General features: G+C 40.1%; 1 protein-coding gene across 4 annotated transcripts in view; it reads right to left on the bottom strand.

Annotated features, from left to right (window-relative positions):
- Positions 1–1,527: 1,527 nt before the first annotated feature.
- RRN3 (RRN3 homolog, RNA polymerase I transcription factor) overlaps positions 1,528–14,212 on the bottom strand; it is a 28,191-nt gene continuing 15,506 nt past the window's right edge. For 2 of the 4 annotated variants that reach the window (XM_029221707.1, XM_029221708.1), the window contains exons 11-18: positions 13,897–14,035; positions 12,548–12,678; positions 10,619–10,749; positions 9,484–9,668; positions 8,261–8,369; positions 5,573–5,725; positions 4,516–4,603; positions 1,528–3,619 (exon numbers count right to left, since the gene is read on the bottom strand). In XM_029221707.1, the coding sequence (XP_029077540.1) occupies positions 3,458–3,619; positions 4,516–4,603; positions 5,573–5,725; positions 8,261–8,369; positions 9,484–9,668; positions 10,619–10,749; positions 12,548–12,678; positions 13,897–14,035 (1,098 nt within the window). In that variant the 3' untranslated portion in view covers positions 1,528–3,457. Of the gene's footprint in view, positions 3,620–4,515; positions 4,604–5,338; positions 5,423–5,572; positions 5,726–8,260; positions 8,370–9,483; positions 9,669–10,618; positions 10,750–12,547; positions 12,679–13,896; positions 14,036–14,212 lie in introns of those variants that run through there. The other 2 variants (XM_029221710.1, XM_029221709.1) reach the window with 2 other exon arrangements.

Below are 14,212 nucleotides of genomic sequence, written 5' to 3'. Positions count from 1 at the left end.
CTCGCTCTCTCTCTCGGGCCGCCCCGCTGCCGCGCCCAGCCGCGGGTGCCACCGGGAAGTGGAGTCCGACGGAAGCGGTGCAGCCCCAAGAGGCTGAGGAGATCTATGGGGGGGCGGGGGGGCGGCGCATAGCCCCATGGGAAACGTAGTCCAAACGGGAGGGAGCGGCCCGCCTCCGCTAGGGGCGCTGGGAAATGTAGTTCTGAAAGCGTGGCTCACATTTCAGCCAACCTGGCCTGAGTGCGGGCTCTGGGGTCGCCGCCTGCCTAGGTTCATATCCCGGCTGTACCACTTCCCATAGTGACCTTGAGCAAGTTTTACGAGTTTCCGAACCTGCCGTTCTGCGCCATAGGATTGTATTTAATAGTAAACACAACCTGTCTTAAACTGGGAAAATGGAGCCTAAAGTTTGCTAGCTCCACACATTCAGAAATCATTAATAACACTTGGTGCTTGACATTCAGTAGGCACTCATAGATGGGCTAAGAACCCTGGGAGTAAAGATCAGCAAGATACCCTACAGACCCTACTGAGGACAGGTACCCTGGCGTGAGACTTCTCACCTTATTTGAGTTTAAAATAGTTTTAGCTATTCTAAAACTTGGAAATATTACCCAAATAGATCCAACTCCGCATTAACCAAACTAATTTTACAAAAGACTGGTGGGACGAAAAAGAGGCCCCACTTCACACAGAGCAAAAACTATTAGAATGTCTACAGGATGCTGTAATAAGCACTGCCTGGCAGGTGGAGCCCTCTGGCCCTTCCCCTCCAGTTGAGATTAAGTTGGTACTAAGTAGGTAATACAGGTGAAACGGAAGTTATCTTTGCCTTGAAAAGACCTTTCCATGAAAATGCTTCCAGCTTAACTAGACTTTCTCACAAGGTAACCAAACAGCTGACTTTACGTGCATTTTCATCAAATCCTCACAACCATAAAGTAGGTATTAGTAATTTCCACTTTTATTTTCAAAGTGGAGCTCAGAGAGAGGCTAGGTAACTTGTTCAAGGTCACACAGCTGATTAGAAAGAGAAGACAGGTCTGACACCCATGACACTGGTCCTTTCACACTTGTATGAATTGGCCACTTCTCATTAAAGAAGACCTGCCCATAGCAGACAAACAAAATGATGGACCCTGGAACTCCTACCCCAGTTGAAAACCTGCTTTTGAGTAAGAGGGATAGGAAAATCCTGTTTTCATATATAATTCCCAAGGAGATTAAACAACTTTTTTTTTTGCACAGATGTTCCTTAAAAGCATGTAACTTTTTGGAAGTGTTTGTTTTCCTTGGACTCGTTGGGTGTGATCAAGGAGAGTCAGTGACACTTCAGATGCACCTGGAAGCCATTCTCATCACCAGTATGCAATTATTTTTGAGTACTTGCAATCACACTGGCATTACTTTTGCCTCTTTAATAAAGTATCAATTAAGTAAAGTCTCAGTTGCAGTTTTCTATTGCAAAACGGTGCTTTAATACAGTAGATCAATAAATATAAAATAAAAAAACACAGGAGTCAAAAGAACATTTACATGAGAAGCTTCTTTATTGGGGTACCTCCCTTTATTGGCATAAGGACAAAAGTTCCAGATTAACCATGTCATTGTTTTACTTTCACAGTATTTTTTTCTCAAATTCCTTTGAAATTTTAGACTTATTTGTCTAAATACTTCTACATTAAAACTACTTCTCAACTCACAAAGACCCCACTTATTGTTAATTTCTACAGACACATCTTCAATTACTCATTTTATCCACTATACAAAAATCCTACCTTTTTGTCAGCAGTTAAAAAAACAGAGAACCTAAAGGCTCTCAAACGACTTTCCACCAAGTCACCAAAAGAAAATCACCAATACCCAAAACTTTTTAAAACAATAAAAATTTCTTATTTTCCAAAAACATATTTACAGACTGAAATTCAAACTCTACATTGCCATCAATGTAAATATATGAAAGCATACAAAGCCCTAGGAAAGAGAAAGTATTTCATTATAAAATATTTGTGATCAAGAAAATATCACTTGCCTTTAAATAAAGAATAGGAAAGTGGCAGAAAAATAAATATATTTAAAGGTGTCCATTTTCACAAATAACAAGTACACAAATAAGGAATGAAGCTAAAATATGCAGGAGCTTCAAAATGACTAGCAGCGCTTGCACAAATTTATCATACAGCGAGGTTGTTTAGACTCCTCTCTCTCAGTGTTTAGTTATAAAAATACAAAAAGAGCCTCGCCAGAGGATTTCACTGAGCTGGAATCCATGGTACGAAGAGCCAGTAGACAGGGACTGTAGCTGTAACCATGACCTACTGTTGCTAGCAAAACCATTCCACCAAATAACCTAAAATCCCCTCTCTTCCCCTACTTTTGGACAAAGAAATTCTCAATGATCAATACTACATTCCACTACAAGTAGTTCCAGTTCTGACAGCACTTCTGGGAGCGTCAGGGTAAAACACTGTGAGCTGTGTTTTATAAAAGTCCAACCCTACTTCAGTCAATGTGAATTACATTTACCTGGAACTCCTTTTTTCTTTTAAACCCATTTTTACACTCACAAATGTACGATGTGTCTGATTCTGTTTCTCTAAATCCTCTCTCGTCCCTCTAGGCTTTTATTAGTTTCTGAAGTCCCTGGAGATCTCCTTCAGTGCCAGCTCCAACTTGCAGCATCCAGGACCAGCCCTGGCCCCCTCCCCACACTTTGCTGCTATCTTCTCTGCACCCCACTGAAACCGCGGAACACAAATACAGTTACAGCAGAGGGGAAACAGCGTATCCAAAAGAAACTCATTCTGAAGACTTCAAAGAGTGTCCTTGAGGATTTTTCAGTGAAAAGATATCATATCAACAAAGTCCTGTAAGTATGGCTCTGACAAAAACCTCGTTAAAAACACAATCTGTTAAAATAGGCTGTTGCTGATATTAGAAATTTCACAATAATTATGTCAAAAAGCTGTAACAAAAAAATGTATACATTAAACAAATGAGCCAAGCTTTCAACACTTATCGTCAACTCCACCGTAAAATATTGCACATGATATCCTGTCTTTTCCTTTTTTTTTTTGCAGTACGCGGGCCTCTCACTGCTGTGGCCTCTCCCGCTGCGGAGCCTGTGCAGGCTCAGTGGCCATGGCTCACGGGCCTAGCCACTCCGCAGCATGTGGGATCTTCCCGGACCGGGGCATGAACCTGTGTCCCCTGCATCGGCAGGCGGACTCTCAACCACTGCGCCACCAGGGAAGCCCCTGTCTTTTCCTTTTGTCTGTAGAGGAGCAAAACAGAAAAAACAAAAACAAAACAAAAAACCCAACCACGTCTGTTCAGACATTAGAGTAAGTCTAACTTGAAAGTGAGATGCCTGAAGCACGTACTCGCTCTAGTTCAACGCGATGCTCAAACAGTATGAACCTTGGTACTGAAGGGCACGACGGGAGGAATGTCAGTCTCAATCACAAATCGTTGTGATCATGGGGGACTGGTCTGGCAGGTATAAGACAGGTGGGGAGCCCACACTGCTTGAAGGACTGCGGAAATGCACATCAAAGGAGCTTGGTGTAATCCCAGCTTCACCTTTCAAAAAATCATCTTCTTCATCTTCCACCACCTCCTGCACAAAGAACAGAGATTATCAACAAGATATCAAGTGGCAGTTTGAAATGCTTTCAAGAATCCCTTTCCTCAGGAATGTGCTACTTCTGGAAAGACAAAGGTGAAGGAAAAGAATCTTAATTTCGAATGCTTCCCAATGCACACTTCTTTATTATGAACCATCCGCACAACTGCTCATCACACGTTGTGTTTGTTTAAAGCCTGATTTTTTGTTTTTGAACAGATTTTAAGCTCAATGAGGGCAGGTAACATGATATGTCATTCTTGCTCAATCTAACATAATGTGAATGAATGAATGAATAACCATCCTCCTCAAACGCAAAATTTAAAGAAAGAATAAAACTAAAAAGAGCTTTCCAATGATTACTTATAAAAAAGAAGACAGGCACATTAAAGCTGACTTTTAATACAGAAATGAATGCGCCACAAAGAAACAAATGGTGACATTTTTTATTATTGGATTCTAATTTTCTCCTTTGGCAATAGCTGCCTCAGCTCCACGGCCACGCACTGAAGGACATGCTGCAGACCTGCATCTTCACCACCTATTCATGAAAACCTGCAAAATTAATGTTAACTTCTGGGAACATTTCAACAGTAAGCAAATCTGAGACTGTTACGTGGTGGTAACGATCAAGTGGTAGAGATCTAAATGTGTTAAGCTGACTTTTAATTACCCTTCACTTCCCAAAGTCAGCATGTGAAGTGTCTGGTTTGAACAATTCATTAAAAACAAACACTATTCTCGTAAGAACACAACCTGGGCCTGGAATTCTGTAAAGGCAGAATGAACAAATGTAGTATTTTTCAAGTGTAACATTGCTATTAACTATTTGACTGTGCTCTGTAACCACATAGGAGATTCCCAGAAAGTATGTTGAATCATAAATTTACCTTTTTAATGGGTTTCTTAAACTCCTGAAGCTCTTCTGCACTCATGTCTTCCCATACCTGATAAAGAGGATCAATGAATTTCTTTGACCTGTCAAGAAGATCAGGTTTCAAAATCAAATTAAATACTACAGCAAAGGTCACCACATATTTAACTCTTTTCTCACAAGACCCATTACCCAAAATGAAGAAGTAAAAACTATCGCTCAAATAATAATGGTGTCCAAAAATATCCTATGTAGGTTCTGTAACTAACGGGGCTCCTTCTTTGTAAGAGTTCATCCACTCACGTAGATGGAGTATTACACCTACTGTTTCTCAACTTTTCATTTTCAAGTGAAATTACTTCTCAACTTTGCAAAGATTAATGGTGAATTATAATATGTCCAAATGAAGGTGAAATTATATTATTCTGGAAATTCCTTTTTAATATTCCTACAGTCATTTACTAAAAATAAATCTGGGTAAAAAGACCAATCTGGTTTCAGTCAACCAAGACTTGGGGGACCAGATAATCCCAAATCATTGTGTTGTTAGTTACAAACTGTCATAAGCAGAAATCCTGCTTCCTTATATATATATACATTTGAAGTTAAGACTGGCCTGGGGGTTTTCCAGAACTACCCATCCAGATAAATCACTTGGCATTTGCTTATCCTGTGCAACAGTATGGGATGTGGTCTCTAGAAGAAGGAACAAGTCATTTGGCAGAAATTTATAAGCCAAGAAAAGGCAGCATCCTCCCTATCCAGGTACCTCTATCCCCAGCCTCTTGTATTTTTAAACCAACAGGTTTCAAGAAAAGCAAAAACCTCTTGGTGTCAATCTGGGCTCCTACTGAGGGAGAGACCTGCAAGCCCTCCTGTGCCACGACCCTCAGCAGCCTTGAACAGGCTTCTCCACACTGGGCCTGGAAAACATGCAAGGAGACCACGAGACCCTATCAACGACCAGAAGGGTCACTCACCACAAAGAAACCCCAAATCCCGATCCTGGTAAAGGCACATACACACCGCATTTAAATTCACCATCGAAAGGTCGACTGTCTAAGTGTACCTACCTCTTCAGTACACAAGGATCGAAGGGGAAGAAAGTGTCAAGTGGGTTCGTGCAGGTTTGCACTGAGTCCCCCCCAGCAGTGTTTCTGATAACTGGCAGCATCTGGCGGTTGTTCCTCTCAATGAGGGTGTAGCAGAAAACAAGCTGGTATTTGCTGTGGAATAAAACCAACACAGACAGAGGCATTAATGTGCTGGAATTACTCTGCATGGACACGCCCGTTCATGTGTGACAACTACCCCGACTACACAGATCTTATTGAACATAACAGCTACAAGAAAAAAAATAACATAAAGTAGAAAGTAGTGCTTTTAGGGTACAGTCCTCTGGGCCTACTATTTACAAGTTAGCTAAGGAGAAAGAATATGTGCTATCACTTTAAGAATATGAGAGTGGGCTTAGATTACTAATTAGGCACAACTCACTAAAAATTAATGCATTCACGGTAATTCTTTTAGTTTACAGAATTATGTAGCTGTATTTACTTATTTTTTTACTGTTTGTAAGAATTAGTGGGTTGGTGAAAAAGGGATTCAGGATTCACTGAGAGGGGATATGGGTTGTTGGTAGAGACACTTGGCTGTTGAAGATATTAAGGAGGGTACTAAGGGAGAGCCATGGGGTTTACTGAATCACGACCTCAGAAAATGGTAAAGAAAAGAAAAGCCATAGTGAGTGAAAACAGTTAAGTGGACAGAAAAACTTGCGATAAAAACCAATAGGACCAGGACTTCCCTGGTGGTGCAGTGGTTAAGAATCCACCTACCAATGCAGGGGACATGGGTTCGAGCCCTGGTCCGGGAAGACCCCACATGCCGCGGAGCAACTAAGCCCGTGAGCCACAACTACTGAAGCCCATGCGCCTAGAGCCCGTGCTCCACAACAGAAGCCGCTGCAATGACAAGCCCTCGCACTGCAGCGAAGAGTAGCCCCCGCTTGCCGCAACTAGAGAAAGCCCATGCGCAGCAACGAAGACCCAGCGTAGCCAAAAATTAATTAATTAATTAATTTAAAAAAACAACAACAACAAAGCCCAACAGGACCATATGTTGTCAAACTCCCTGGTGGTTATGACTTAGGAACTTCAAAAATCACTCACTGGGCCACTTCTTTGCGAGGAAGATTTAGCTCACCTTTGCCAATGCTCCCCCTCCCACCCTCCCTCCCACGGTACTCATTCAGGTATCTGTTCTCAGGCTCTTAGGTCACTAGTGCTATTTTAAGCACCATATGTTCATTTCTGTTCCATTAGCCAAGGATCACATTTGACTCTTGGTGTTAAATGGCCAAACCACACTGGAGTACTTCGCAATATTCGGTAAAAGTGAAGATGTGCACCTCCTACAACCCAGCAACTGCACTTCTGGGTGACAGGAAGTATGTGCCTGTGTACCAGGACACACACACAACCATGCACCCACACTGAAAAAGGAAGACAGCTTAAATCCCAACAAAGAATCAATGTTTTAAAATTATGAGAACATTACGCAGCAGTCGAAATCAAAATACAGCTATGAGTCAATATAGAAGCAGTAGCTACAGAATGATACATAAATTCCTTGACACAGACCTTTATTTCGACCTCTTGCTCTCAGCCTCACGTCTTACTCCTAACGTCCATGCTAATCCCAAACCCCAGATCTAGAGCCTCTCTGGCCAGTCTGCTCCTCAACTGCAGCCCTCTACTCCCACCCCATGAATATTCTACGGGCAGCTGCCTCTGCTTTGCTCCATCCATCCTACTCTTCCAGCTGTTTTCTATCTTCCCGCGATGTGCTGGAAACGTCCACCCACTGGACACTGTTGCTTATTGGTTTCTTAATTCTTTACTACCATTTTTGAGATCTGAGGGAGACAGAATACCTTGAACTAGATGGCCAGCAAAGGAAAAATAAGCCTGCTGAATGAGAGCAACAAGATGTCTAAAGGGGACTGAGGGATGCAGAAATTATTCTTATCTTCTAATAGCTCAATCTGTTAAAGATTTTAAGCTATGATCCTGCCCTCAATATCAGGATAAGATACCCAAGGTCTCCAATTCACTTTCTACGTGAAGCAAAATAATTCAGTGAATGCTTACGAAGGAGCCGGCCTGCCGGCATTCAAACCTTATTAGCTCTGCCACAGTCTAGCCATGACTCCACACAAGTCATTCAATCTCTCTGTGCCCCCCTTCTCGCCATTTATAAATAGGGATTAATAATACAGTCATAGGATTGTGTGAGGATTAAGTGAGTTCTATGCAGAGTGCTTATCAGACCTGTGCTGGGCACACAATAAATGCTACGCACATCAGCTGTGGCCACAAGGCCCTCAGTGAACCAATTTCCTATTGTTGGATGTTTATCTCATGTCCAGTCTATTTTTATTACCATTATGAGAGTCACTCTAATAAACATCTGTGGTTTGTACCTCTCAGCTTGCTAGCTGCCTTACTTATTTCAAAGTGCCTAAGCTTCTGCTGAATTATCGTCCTTAGATTAAAAAGTAGTAGCAATTTCCAGTGCAACCAAAGTATAAAAACAACACCTTCAATGCAGTGCTTTCCACAAGTACTGGGTTATTGGTTTTTAAATGTTTTTTGCTATTAATTTTGTTAAATAATTCCACAGAAATTTAATGGAATTTTATAATACTAACATAAATTCACTTTGAAATAACTTCCACAAATAGAGCATAAATAACTTACTTTGTGATTGCAGCAAAAAAGTTAACTACCGAGGGCAGGCAAATCTTCAGAGGATTTAGCTGACTCATCACTATCCGTTCAAAATTTAGACTTTGAAGGTACCTCAAACCTTTGATTAAAAAACAAAAGATTTTTTAAAAAGATACAAACACAATAGCCTAAGCAGCACTTATTATTTTATACAGTAAAAAAAACAAATTTAAAAGAGGTATTTGCACAAATGCTTTAAAGGTCCATGTAGACAGTCACGCAGTGTAGAGCCCAAAGAATATCACTAGGCTCAACCATATGTATTTATGACCAAACCAACTTTTCTAAAGAAAAGAGTTTATTCTTTTAAAGAGTCAGGAAGTAAACATACATTTCCAGTGGGCAACCTTACATGACAATTTGGAACTCAGATATAAGCAACCTCAGCACATGCTGAGCGTATAGAGGGAAACAAAGACTGTGTGATGATTTCTGCTAACAATCATGGAATCATTAAAAAACTGAGACAACACAGTGATTCTCCATTCCTCAGAGGTAATGATTATACAATATGGAATTTCTCCTTCTTGAATTCCATATGTACACACACACACACAATCTGTCAATGTGACAGCCAACAAAACCAAGAGAGACTTACATGTCTTAAGTTATCAGTAAAGTTGAGCATGTTTTTCAAGTGTGCATTAGTTGTTTGTATTTCAGGGTTTTGTTTGTTTTGTTTACAAAAAACTATGGAGGTAGAAGGAAAAATTAGGTAGATACTACTGTCTTGGAACCGATAAATATACTTCTCTCCTATGTTAAAAAGAAAGACACCACACTTATTCTAAGAGGCAAGCAAACCAACTTGTGCCGAAGTGTCTTTTGTTAGGAGATTCTTTGATGTATATTTTGATAAAAATTACTAAAAATGGCATAATGTAATGGCTTACAAGAAATAGGTCCTCTTTTTTTTTAGTATCTTTCTTGGAGTATAATTGCTTTACAATGGTGTGTTAGTTTCTGCTTTATAACAAAGTGAATCAGTTATACATATGTTCCCATATAAAATAGGTCCTCTTTAACCAAGACGCTTACCATTTATTTATACAAAAAAAGCAGTGATTTTACTTATCTTGTGATAAAACTTTGTCCTACTAGAGTTCATACAACTATTTTTAAGCCCCACATCTTTTTAGAAGTGGGGCTTAAAAGGAAATTCCAGTTCATATCCATCACCCCACATCACTGACCTTCCTTCAGGTTTCCACTTAAAAGCTGCCTGTGTCTAAAAACAAAAGTGTAGAACACAGCTTGGCAGGCTGAATAAAATGGTCCGTGGAGAGCAACGTCACAAAATGCCTTTGTTCCTGAATCCTGGTTATTAAGGTATACGTGCAGCCACTTAACCAAAAGATCGAGGCATGATTTTACAGTACTAGAGAAAAGAAAAATTCAAGTCAACTTCACTTGCTTCATAAAAAACTAGAATGACATAAGAACACACAATTGCCTCTCCTTACAAACTAAGAAAAGTCTGTCCATTGGTTTCTGTATCTATCACCCATGGGCACAGAGGAGAAGCAAAGAAAGGAAGGAAAATGGTAGGCAGGTGGAAAGACAGTCTTCCGGTTACAAGCTCAAGCACATGGACCTCCTAGGAACAACAGGCAGGCCCCTAAGAATGCCTTAAGTCCCAAGAGCTGGAGAACAGTTTCTCCTCATCAACTCAGAAGGGCTTCTCCGATGGCCTCCCAGCCCTCTTGGGGGAATATGGCCAAAGAGCAGGGCATGTTTACCCACATCTTACAAGAGAAAGACAGTCCAGCTGACCTCACCATTCCCTAAGGGGTTCTGATGAAATCCCATGGTCAACAATTTAGGACAGAACAGCCAGATAGCTTTTAGCTATCAGGAAAGGGTTTTTAAATAGCATCCTTGTCCAAAGGTATCTTCATGGATAACTAGAAGAAACAGGCCCAGAGCTGGCCTCCTAAATAGATTACCTTTAAAAGAATTTTTTTCTTCAGCTTTAACAGATACAATTGATTCGGAACGCAAATGAAAAATGACAAACCTATAAAAAGAATCAAAACAGTATACAACACTGTACACCATCCATGAAGACAAACGGATCTTCATATTCAAGTGCAACCATACAGAACAGATTACAAAAGCTTTTCATGTGAGGTTTTACATTTTGAAAAGGAGACATTTTATTCTGAAATTGCCTCTCAGAAATATAAACTTCTTGAATAGAGTGGGAGAACAGATTTTTTCACTTTAAAGACAAACCAAAAAAATAAGGCAGATATTTCTCTGACTTGAGACAATACTATACTTTTTAAAGGATGATATGAAAAGCACTTAGAAAATTAGGTTACTTACATAAGAGGAACAAATTTAGCTCTTGCCAAAAAGCTTCCAATATAATTTGCAGCAGCTTGCCTGATGATAGCAGGATTATTTGGATCCTGCAATTTTTTCCACAGATGTTCCAAAAATGCTTCTGCAAATCCCTATAAAAAGAGAAGGTGTTGGTCTCATCTTTTTTTTAACGCTTGAGATATTCTGGTGATCAGAATCCTAAGATTTTTAACTCACCAATATGGTTAAGTTCTAGTATCTCAGTTATACTGCTAGATAAATAATGAATACGTTATTATGGTTCTTATTTTTAAAACATCTTGAGATAATACTATTAAAAACAAAAGGTGTTCCACAGCATTAAATAATTCAATGGATCCCAAAACTAGCTGAGCATCAAAATCAACCCTATAGGGGCTTCCCTGGTGGAGCAGGGGTTAAGAATCCACCTGCCAATGCAGGGGACACAGGTTCGAGCCCTGGTCCAAGAAGATCCCACATGCCGCAGAGCAACTAAGCCTGTGCGCCACAACTACTGAGCCTGAGCTCTAGAGCTCCCGAGTTACAACTACTGAGCCTGTGTGCCACAACTACTGAAGCCTGCACGCCTAGAGCCTGTACTCTGCAACAAGAGAAGCCATCGCAATCAGAAGCCCATGCACCACAACAAAGAGTAGCCCCCGCTCACTGCAACTAGAGAAAGCCCATGCCCAGCAACCAAGACCCAACACAGCCAAAAAAAAAAAATCAACCCTACAGTTTCAGGGCTTTGGAACCCTACAAATTTGTGACAGGGCTTTGGGATCCACCAAAACTCTTGTTAGCTCTGTTAGGAAATTCTCTGGTGGTCCAGTGGTTAGGATTCGGTGCTATCACTGCCAGGGCCCAGGTTCTATCCCTGGTCAGGGAGCTAAGATCCCAAAAGCTAAGTGGCGCAGCCAAAAAAAAAAACAAATAAATAAAGCTATGTAAGTGATTCTGATATTTAGCCATAATTGGAAACCAATGATTAACCACGCTCACATGGGAACCCCTTCTGCAGTACCCTTCAGACTGCACATATCAAACTTAACCAGAAATAGAGACTAAAGTATAGTCGGTGGGACTTCCCTAGCGGTCCAGTGGGTAAGACCCTGAGCTCCCAATGCAGGCGGCCCGAGTTCGATCCCTGGTCAGGGAACCAGATCCCACACACATGCCCCAAATATGAGACCACATGCCGCAACTAAAGGATCCTGCATGCTGCAACGAAGACCTGGTGCAGCCAAAATAAATAAATAAATATTTAAAAATAAATAAATATAGTTGGCATTTGACTAATTATGCTAATTGTAGGAAAAAAACAGACCAATTTGCTTCTTTTCAACAAAGGATGCAACCTCCAACTTCTCCCAAATAGCTCTTTTCAAAAGCCACTAACACATGCTTTGGGGCAGATTGAGTTTAACCTTTCTATCCATGACCAATACTCTCCTGGACTATTCTAGGAAGCTACAAAATAGTTGCAAAGAAGAGTCCTGTGTTCTTTTGTTTTGCTTTGTTCTCAAAATAGAAAAACAAAGTCTAAAGTTTTTAAATCCTAGATTAAAAATTTAGTTTGGGCTAGTTAAGATCAACTGAAAGAGAATAAAGAAAATAAACAGTTAAATATCCCTTACGAGATTTTAATAAAAGCTTGAATTAAAGGGAAGGGCACCACCTAGTGGACCAAATGCAGGATGACATTTTCAGAGCACTCAGCTTAAGCTGACAGGCAGCAGCAATGCCCTCTGCTCTTTCCACGGGTTGAAAAAGGGCTTGTTATTTCATCAGGGGCACTAAGTAAAATGAGCTCAAGACAAAGAAATACCTCATGGCCTCTATTCCACACCTCCCTCCACCCCCCACTTTTTAAGGGGAAATTCTGGGAAAGAATAAAATAAGCTACAATAATGTGAATGACATACTCACCAATTTAAAGCTACAGAGGTAAAACATGAAAAACTGCACATGGCAAGAGGCATGGGTGGGCAACAGGAGTTTGTCAAAGATGGTTATGAGATCTCGATATAAATCCTTTGTTTTGTTGTTATCAAGCTTACCTATGAAGAAAATTTGGCATTTCAGTTTTATAAAGACATTATTTTCAAGCTACCAGTTTCATTTACCAAATTTGTAAAAAGCAAACACCACCATTAAGACATACATCATCTATTAAGCTACGGGGGGTGGGGGGGTGGTGGGAATGCCATCTTTATTTTGTACAGAGTTCCCTTTTTAATTACAATAACCCAGCACTAGCAAGGAAGCAGGCTCTCATCTCATACACACTACTGTGATGCCACACATTGTAAAACTGCCATTTAGAAGCAGAAGCCCTCTGATCCAGTAATTCTACTGCTAGAAATTTATCACAAGCAAATAATTGACAATATATATACAAGGATGTTCATTATACTGTTATTTATAATGGCAAAAAAAGCAGGGGGAGAAAAAAAATAAGAAACCAGCTAAATCCATATAACTATTTTAGAAGAACAGTGAATGGTATGAGAAAATGTTCACAAGAGGTGAAAAGGGAAGATTATAAAATACTACATATAGTGTGATCCCCAAATTCACTGAGAAAAACACATATACCCATACAAACAGAAAAGAAAAAAAAATGCTAATAACAGTTCTCCAAATAGTAAGAATGTGGGTGGCTGTATAAACTTTGTAAATCCTTTCCTGTATTCTCCAAATTTTCTCTAATCAATATGTATTATTTTTATAACAGCAAAAAAGTTAGAGTAGTAACATATTAATTCAGATTCAAGTCCTAATAATAGGACTGAATGGCAGTCCTATTATGAGGCAAAGCCTCTAGACTAAAAATTCTGTAAGGGCAAGAAGCATATCAATTTGTTCACTACAGTACCAACACCTGGCAAAACCAAAGTACCTAGACTCTCTAAATTCAATACGGAACACCAAGTACCATGTATCAACGTCTACTATACCATTTCTTAAATGTCTTGAACTTGAGGTCCACCTAAAACTGTCCAAACTCCATATATAAGCTTTCAATACAGTAATCGGTGAAAATATCATCAAGGGCTCTGAAGACAAACATAACTAAGCCTGAATCCCAGTCCCACTATTCTCAAGCTATGTCATGTTGGCAAGTAACAATCTCTCTAAACCTTCTCTTCCTCATACTCAAAACAGTGATTTTTTGACCGGATTTCTATCAGTACTAAAGTATGAAAAATACCCAGCACAGTGCATTGTAGGTGTTCAACAAAGCAGCGGTTACTGTGACTACTACAGGTTGTTACCATCTACATAGCAGACATCCTTAATGTAGGACAAAAGTAAAGACAGCAGGATGTCCAGGCGTTCAGCTACAGGATGGACCATCTGATCAAGCATTCCTGGATCGGCCTTTGTTTCACGGTCAGTTTCTTCATCTTCGTCCTTTGAAAGTAAAGTAAAAACTAACATGAAATGCCTCAGTAAAAGTAGTTTAGTGAGAAAATTCTGAGGTAATCGTTTCCTTTAAAAGATAAAAGAAAATACACAAAGACCTTTCCAGGCAGGGGCTCTCAACCAGAGGTGTGAGTCAGAACCACCCGTGGAATTCAAAATGAAAGC

The sequence above is a fragment of the Monodon monoceros genome, unplaced genomic scaffold (genome assembly GCF_005190385.1).
Source record: "Monodon monoceros isolate NGI ecotype Baffin Bay Population unplaced genomic scaffold, NGI_Narwhal_1 Super_Scaffold_13, whole genome shotgun sequence".
In the NCBI taxonomy this organism is placed as follows: domain Eukaryota; kingdom Metazoa; phylum Chordata; class Mammalia; order Artiodactyla; family Monodontidae; genus Monodon; species Monodon monoceros.
This window is presented reverse-complemented; position numbering and strand designations above follow the sequence as displayed.